Source organism: Amblyomma mixtum, chromosome 9 (assembly GCF_055824585.1).
Source record: "Amblyomma mixtum isolate Tamu chromosome 9, ASM5582458v1, whole genome shotgun sequence".
NCBI classification, from domain to species: Eukaryota; Metazoa; Arthropoda; class Arachnida; order Ixodida; family Ixodidae; genus Amblyomma; species Amblyomma mixtum.
The window spans coordinates 107,420,153-107,428,870 of record NC_143020.1 but is presented as its reverse complement, the minus strand read 5'-3'; the positions used below and the strand labels follow the sequence as shown (position 1 = coordinate 107,428,870).

At 50.5% G+C, this 8,718-nt stretch overlaps 1 protein-coding gene across 1 annotated transcript; it reads right to left on the bottom strand.

The window, feature by feature from the left end:
- Positions 1 to 628: 628 nt before the first annotated feature.
- On the bottom strand, positions 629 to 8,199 carry LOC149330594 (estradiol 17-beta-dehydrogenase 2-like). The gene is made up of 4 exons (XM_089559456.1): positions 8,142 to 8,199; positions 3,454 to 3,660; positions 2,877 to 3,059; positions 629 to 765 (listed from the first exon to the last, which is right to left on the bottom strand). The coding sequence occupies exons 1-4, from the start codon at positions 8,197 to 8,199 to the stop codon at positions 629 to 631; spliced, it is 585 nt and encodes a 194-aa protein (XP_089415582.1).
- Between the last annotated feature and the right edge of the window lie 519 nt (positions 8,200 to 8,718).

Genomic DNA, 8,718 nt, shown 5'->3' with positions numbered 1-8,718 from the left:
TGCGCACATACCCCTGCAATCTGACGCGTGTCTTGGTCCCCCTTTCTGCTCGCACTCTAATATTTCATCTCCGTCGTAGAGAACCTCAAGACCTAGAGAACCTCAAGACCTGGGAGGACTGGGAGACCCTGCTGCATTCGGAGGACCCGGCCGTGCAGACCATCGCCACCAGCCGTGCTGCCAGTGTTATGGACCTCAGGAACATAAACACTTGAGTGCAGTGGGGTCGTGCGGGGACCCTGGGGCGTGCCCCGAATTCCTTTGTAAATAAAGTTTTCTCTCTCTCTCTCTCTCCGTCGTTGCTCTCTATCTGCACGTGGCAGTGGTGGTGGCTCGGCTGGAGCCAGTTGGCAGGCCCGTGCAGTTTCCTTTTCATCCTTCTCTCCGTCACAACAACAAGAGCGTAACTCTTCCAAAGGGAAAAAATGTCGGTTTTATAATGCCCCGACGCCCTCCATAAGCCCTTTCGTCGTTCACGCGCTCACCTGCGAGTCGTGTGAGTCTGCAGCGCTAGACTCAAGTCACTCCTTGGACTGAATGACCAGAGTGAAACCATTCATCACCAATAATGGCCCGATTACCCGTGCTGCTCGGGAATAAAAATGTGAGCTTTAGTGCTAGCGGCCACTCACTTGTATGCAATGGGCTCTACACCAATGACCTCCACGCCCTTTCCTTGACACTTCCTCCTAAGCCCGTCAACCATCGATGTCAGGGCGTACTTTGTCATGCAGTAGCGAACAGCCATTGACATCGTGATGTGTCCTGAGACAAAAAAAGAAAAGAGAAAACAGCAAGGTCATTTAACAATCATAAAGAACAAACTTCTTCTGAGAAGACTTCTCTTTTCTTCACTTATAGGACACCTTAGATGCTCATTATTAGCGCCAAGTACAGATGCAGCGACGGCATCAGTTTTAATGAAACTTATACCCTTGTCAAGAGCGCAAGTTAAGGACGCTTACAGGAACTGTGCTTCGGCATCCCGAGTGACGCTTTAGGCTGCGCAGTGCTAAACTGGAAAGCGAAGTGCAGACGTCGTGAAAAAAATAGCCACAAAAAAATAATCGAAAATTCTGAAGTGGTCGATTAAAAAGAAAAAAGAAGACTTAAATATTCATCATTTGGCATGATACTGCGCATAAAACGAGCCTAAACAGTCTTTAACAACGAAACAAAAAAAGAACGAACAAAATCCAAGACCAGCCAAGACTATCCAAAATTTTGACAACAAACAAATGGCGGTGTGCAGCAGATTTGAACCTGATCGCGTTCCTGTGTTTCATTGCTTCGCTTATAGCTATCACGAAGAATTTTAAAAAAAAAAACAGTGTTATTGTGGATGAAATAAAGTGGTGCGTGCGTTTCTATGCACTATACAGGGTCTGTTCTGAAAATAGTAGGACTGGGTTTTTCCTGGGCGAACGGGCAGACGAGAGGCTGTCTGCGCATGCAGGATCGTTGAAGGGGGATATTGGAAATGCTGGAGAAAATCGGCAGTCGGCTCTCGGCCGTTGAAGAGGGCAGGTCGCTTGTACTGGGAACCCCTTTCGAAACCTCTCATCACGCAGAATCATAGAGCGTTTACTGGACCAGCGATACGCGATCAAATTTTGTGTAAATCTTGGTAAAACGGGCAAATAGACTTACGATATGATTAAGGAGGCTCACAGTGACGCTGCCATGGGTAGATCAGGTGTTTTTTGAGTGGCACAAGCTGCTTCGAGATGGTAAGGAAAGAGTGGAACACGACAACCATTCCGGACGAACTTCGACCAGCAAGACCCACGAAAATATGAAGTGAGTGAAATATTTACTGAACAGTGATGGTAGGAAGAGTCTCATAATGATTGCTGATGACTTGAGCATTCATCAAACCCAAGTTTTTGAGATTGTGGCAGAAAACTTAGCCATGAGGAAAGTGTGCGCGAAGTTGGTGCCGGGAGTGTTGCCAGAGGAGCAAAAGGCCAACCGGAAAGTGATCATCATCATGTCAATGCGGACAGCGATTCTTTGCCCGGCACAAGGCGTCAACGCTGCCTTAGGCCCCCTACAGCCCCGACTTGGCCCCGCCAGACTTTCTTCTATTCCCGAGATAAAATCGACGATCAAGGGGAAATATCACGGACCGGTAGAGGCGGTTCAACAGGCCCTGACGAGGGAGCTAAACAGCATTCCGGTCCAGGCTTTCCTGGAGGCGTACGAAAACTGGAAAACTCATTGGCAGCAGCGTGTAGATTCGGAAGGGTGCTACTTCGAAAAATTCTAATCATTTGTACTATTCTCTTGAAGAAATTTTATTTAAAAAATGAGTCCTACTCCTTTCAGAAAAGACCCTGTACATGTGACTTCGAAGTCCCTGCTGGCGAGGCTACGCACTCGGCCCTCAAAGTACCTTCATTGAACGCACTGCGACATGAGTGCGCACTTTGGCGAGTGCACTTACGTATGTTAAGCTGTTTAGCTCTGCTAGAGTGCACTTTTAGTAAGTGACACTCTTCGTAAGTGCAGTTCACTTTGTACACTTGACAGGGCTACTAAAGCTTCATCACTATGATCATGTCGGCAAGTTCAGCATTCCTCTAGTTGTGTCCTAACCTGCCTGGCATGATGCAGCAAATCTCAACAACCTGCTTCATGGAAGATCAGGTGAAGGGTATGGAAAGAGTACGGAGAGTGCGCGGGAAGAATTTTCATAATTAATATTTTGTTACCGGAAGTTGATAAACTTCAACAATGAGCTTTCTCGTCTGTGTCTTCATACTTTAGTACAAAAAACCTAAAATGAAAGCATCAGTCGTAATGCACGGCATTGATCGAGCCAGCATTTCTGAGTGATTCTAAAGTACCCAAGCACCTCTCGACCTGATCCTTACCGAACGGGCTGTTCACAACAATCATCCGCCCTTTGCTTTTCTTGAGCAGCGGCAGGAACATTTTGGTGACCCGCAGCGTCCCGAAGACATTCACGTCAAATATCTTGGTGATGCTGTCCATCGTGACCCACTCCAGGAGGCCATTGGTACGTACTCCAGCGTTGGCGACGACAGCCCAGAGAACTGCGAAATAAACAGGAGAGAGACCATCAATGGGTAAAAGGCCTTCTTAGGCCCTGCTTCCTATACCTTGCGAACAGCAAGGAAATTCAAAGGAAAGTTGAATAAGACAAATGTTTTAAGGGAATCCCCCAAGGTATTTGTAATAAGGGAGTAATTACTCATTGACATCCATCCGAGTGCAGCCATATGGCGATAAAGGAAAACTATACAGCTTGCTCAGAAACTTCGTAGTTAACGAAAAACTCGTCCTGGTCCGGGGTTCAAACCCGGGACCACCGCTTCACCGGAGCAGTCGCTCTACGAAGCGGTGGTCCGGCACTCGGCTGATTGCAACGGAGCCTCTTCAAAAACGACTGCCGCGTGCAACGGTACGAAATGGAACAAAGGAACCAACCGCGAGATCCCAGTTCTAGCTTGAGGCTCGAAAAGGCTGCCTCGACTTGCTCGTCTCGGGTGATGTCCAAGTGGAGGACTCTGACGTTCTTCAGCTTCCTAAGCACCTGGGCTCCCTCACCCTGGGAGTTGAGGCATCCGGCGAAGACCAAGAAACCCTCCTTGCTTAGTCGCACGCCGAGGGCGTGTCCGAAGCCGGTGTCGCATCCTGGAAAACGGTTACGCTCCTTTAGTCTAAGGAATGTTCACAATTCAGTTCTCAATAACCTGGATGGCGCGTTTTAACTACAAGGTGGTTTGTTCAAAAAAAACGAAAAACATGCTTCCAGTACATATATATGGCGCATTAACCACGAAACATGAACCTTGTGGAAGTTATCGAGGCACTATCAAGGAAGAATGGCAAAATTAAGCCATGGATTAACTGGACATTCATGCATCTTGTTAATTTCACCACCTTGAGTATGTACAGATACAGTATGACTGCATTATTTCTTGCTTCCCGTGCGAAAAGTAACCATTCAAATTGTTGTTTCTTTTTCTTCATGAGCTGAGTTCGAGATGAAATTGTATTAAAGCAGCCATGATGTAGCTGTTTTACGTACTGAAGTTTTCTACCTCAGTAAATAGTACAAGAGCTTATGATTATATTTGCAAATTTGGAGTGCCCCCTCCATCACCATCGGCCTGACTAAGCCAACTGCAGGGCCAACTGCAGGGCTCCAGTGGGTGCCGGCTCACTCTGGGAATCCACGAAACGAGGCTGCCGATAAATTGGCCCGAGGTTTGATTTGCCGGGCTGAGGACGGCCTCGGTCCAGGCTTCTCGAGAGAACGGGCACACACCTTTGCAGAGCTCACGCAAATGCCCCGCTTAGACCGTCGGACTTACCCTCCTCCCCACCCCTCCCTTACCCACTCCCAACAGATCCTCTGGAGACGCCTCCAAACCCGCTCTCTCTCATCCCCTCAGCTGCTATCTCGCTACTGTGGCACCTCCCCTGCATGCTCCCTGTGCGGCAACCCTCACGCCACACTCTCCCACATCCTTTTCGGCTGCCCTGCTGATCCTTCCCCGCAGGGACAGCCCTCGTTATCAAGTTGGGAGGACTGGGAGGTCGTGCTCTCGTCTCTGGACCCACCATCGCAGCTTGCTGCGGTGCTTCGGGGTGCCGACGTCATGGACAAACACCACATGAACGTTACGACGTAGAGTGGGACCGTGCGGTGGTCCAGGGACCCAAGAGGGGTAAACACACTTGCCATAATAAAGTTTTTCTCTCTCTCTCCCATGTCTCTCCAATTAACCCTGTCCTTTGACAGTTGCGGCCATCGTATCCGCGCAAACTTCTTAATTTCCTGCCGCCAGACCTAATATCCTGCCGCCCCTTGCTACGCTTGCCTTCTCTTGGAATCCACTCCGTTACCCCGTTACCCTTAACGGTTATCTTGCCTTTGCATTACATGTCTTGCCCAAGCCCATTTCTTCCTCTCGATTCCGGCTGGGATGTAATTAACCCGCATTAGTTCCCTCACCCACTCCGCCCTCTTCCTATCTCTTAACGTTACGCCTATCATTTTTCTTTCCATAGTACGCTGCGTTGTCCATGATATAAGCTGAACCCTTTTCGGTACCCGCCACGTTTCCGCCCCGTCGGTCAGTACCGGTAAGGTACATCTGTTGTATACTTTCCTCTTGAGGGATATTGGTAAACTGCCATTCACGATCTGAGAGAACCTGCCATATGCGCTCCAGCCCATTCTTATTCTTCTAGCTAATTCCCTCTCATGATACGGATCAGCGGTCACTATCTGCCCTAAGTAGACATATTCCCTTGCTACTTCCAGCAACTGCTGTTCCCTTGCTAGACTGTTGAACGTTACTTTCGTTTTCTGCATGTTAATTTTTATCCCCACGGAGTCCCTGGTCGGGCTATAGGCCTGAAAAGCCAGTGTTTCCCCGCCGTCTCACGAGATGGCGGCGCGATGAGTCACATCATAACTTAGTTCTTTCCTTCCTCCATGTCATAACAGGCCGTGTAGTACACCGCGGAAAAGCCGGAGAGTCGTTCTCTCTTAAAGGGCCACTGACCAGGGTCCGGACATTTTTGAAAAACAAGCCCACTGCATAGATGAGGCATCGAAGATAACCTCTGCAAAATACTAGAGCCATGCGCGCCCCGAAAAGCTGCGAAAATTCAAATCAAAGCCCGTTCGTTCTTTCCTTCCTTCAAAAACGGGCCCGGCCCACTACTCTGCACCCCGCTGACGTCAAGGGGGGCTACTTTCGCTAAAGGCACTCCATTGGTGCATCGTTCTGACTGACGGGAGAAGGTTGGGCGTAGCCTTGGCGTCGCGTCGTCTGCACAACGCTTTCCGCAGCGCCTTCTGTTCTGGCTCATGCCTACAAACCCGCATGAAGGAACAAAAAAAAACTGCGGAGGGAGCGTGCGGCGACAGCCTTGAACCCTAGCCATAAAAAGTAAAAAAACAGTAAAACTGAGGGAGTTGGCTCGCCCCCCCCCCCCCCCCCCCCCCGCCGTGATCCCGTCACGAGACGCTCTGCGTGCGCGCTCCCTTCTCAGTTTCTTTTCTTCTATGCGAGCCCCCCAAAACAAGGTTTTAATTAGTAGTGCAGCAGAGCCTTTCCCTCGCTCGCCCACTTTACCGCTCCGCACACATACCGCTTATCTTTCGTGCATCTTGCGTACGCCTTGACTCCAATGAATGACATATGCTTTGGAGCGGAGAAAAGACACAAACACACAGAACACAAACACGCATGGAGAAAAGCAAACGGGCGGTTGCCGGGTCCGCGCTTCGCCGTGTGTTTCGAACACAACCGACTTCCGCCCCTCCGCTCGTGAAACGGTGGGGAGGCCTAAAAGAAAATGAAAAGGTGGCTCGTTAACTGGGAATGACAAACAGATGTATGAAAGGATGCGCTCGCTAACAAGTCTAGGTGGTCGAGCCGATCGCGCCTCTCGATCGTTCAGTGTGCGGAGAAAATGCAAAAACCAAGAAAAGAATTCTATTGAAGGCGGGGCCATGACGTCGCCCTGTGACGCACTCCACAGACACCACGCCTCCGGCTTACACCGGAGAAGGAAGGGGTGATTTTGCCTTGCCGAGCCTACTCGACGAGGAGCGGGAGAGAAAAATTTCGAGGAGGGAATGGAAGGAGAGGAGGCTCGCTCAAAGTGAGGTAGAGAGTGTCTGCTGGCCGCGGGTGGGCAGGGGGCCTTTAAAGGCCCCCTGCCCACCCCATCGTCCCGAACACTCTCTACCTCACTTTGAGCGAGCCTCCTCTCCTTCCATTCCCTCCTCGAAATTTTTCTCTCCCGCTCCTCGTCGAGTAGGCTCGGCAAGGCAAAATCACCCCTTCCTTCTCCGGTGTAAGCCGGAGGCGTGGTGTCTGTGGAGTGCGTCACAGGGCGACGTCATGGCCCCGCCTTCAATAGAATTCTTTTCTTGGTTTTTGCATTTTCTCCGCACACTGAACGATCGAGAGGCGCGATCGGCTCGACCACCTAGACCTGTTAGCGAGCGCATCCTTTCATACATCTGTTTGTCATTCCCAGTTAACGAGCCACCTTTTCATTTTCTTTTAGGCCTCCCCACCGTTTCACGAGCGGAGGGGCGGAAGTCGGTTGTGTTCGAAACACACGGCGAAGCGCGGACCCGGCAACCGCCCGTTTGCTTTTCTCCATGCGTGTTTGTGTTCTGTGTGTTTGTGTCTTTTCTCCGCTCCAAAGCATATGTCATTCATTGGAGTCAAGGCGTACGCAAGATGCACGAAAGATAAGGGGTGTGTGTGCGGAGCGGTCATGTGGGCGAGCGAGGGAAAGGCTCTGCTGCACTACTAATTAAAACCTTGTTTTGGGGGGCTCGCATAGAAGAAAAGAAACTGAGAAGGGAGCGCGCACGCAGAGCGTCTCGTGACGTGATCACGGCGGGGGGGGGGGGGGGTAGGGGGGGGCGAACCAACTCCCTCAGTTTTACTATTTTTTTACTTTTTATGGCTAGGGTTCAAGGCTGTCGCCGCACGCTCCCTCCGCAGTTTTTTTTTTTTTTTGTTCCTTCATGCGGGTTTGTAGGCATGAGCCAGAACAGAAGGCGCTGCGGAAAGCCTTGTGCAGACGACGCGACGCCAAGGCTACGCCCAACCTTCTCCCGTCAGTCAGAACGATGCACCAATGGAGTGCCTTTAGCGAAAGTAGCCCCCCTTGACGTCAGCGGGGTGCAGAGTAGTGGGCCGGGCCCGTTTTTGAAGGAAGGAAAGAACGAACGGGCTGTGATTTGAATTTTCGCAGCTTTTCGGGGCGCGCATGGCTCTAGTATTTTGCAGGGGTTATCTTCGATGCCTCATCTATGCAGTGGGCTTGTTTTTCAAAAATGTCCGGACCCTGGTCAGTGGCCCTTTAAAGCGGACGCATCGTAGGAGTCACAAGTAACGGCCATTAGGTGGCGTGAGTGCACGCGTGCTTGTTCCTGTCAGGTCAGGGTCAGCGACTCAGCGTGTATGCTGGCACGCTCTGCCGGGTACGCACTTCTCGTGGGGCTGCAGGCGCTGCGGCGTTCCGGAGTGCTTAGCGGCAGCGGTGAGTGCCTATAATTCGGAGATGCGCTTCTTCACTGCTATTCGCTCTTTCATTGTCACCAACGTCCCCGTTTTGCCTACATTACGTACGTTCCTCTGAGCGGGAGCCTTTTTCTGCGCCACCAGCACGAAGCGTCCGGAGAAGCATGCTAGGCGCATAAGCAGGCAGACCTCTCCTTTATTCATTAAAGTTTTCTCTATCTGTGTTTCTCAGCACGAAGCCTAATGGCGAGCCATTGCCGACATTTTTTGTAGCGCCTGTTGTGTAATATTTATACAGCTGTCCAAACAACAGCTCCCCTAGTCTTCCTTTGCTTTTGCTCCTCTTTTTTTCCATTACACCTTTGACTTCAGCGTGCTATTCGCTTTGCTTTACACGGGTGGTGAATTACCAGTGCGAGCGGCAATAAATGGTTAAATTGGTTAAGAAGAGCATCTTAACCGGTTGCTGTCTACTCAGCCTACTGCAATATGCACTGGACCGCTGCGGACTTTCAGCAGAGACCGCCTTCGGGCTTTATTTTTATTATTTCTTCAGAGTTGGCGGCATAAGTTCGGATATTACGCACTTGTGATGCGCATGTGATCAACCCTTTTTACGGGATACCGTTAAGGAGCTCACGTCGCAGAAAAGCCGATGTCGCCATCGACGTCATCGGAGTATTTG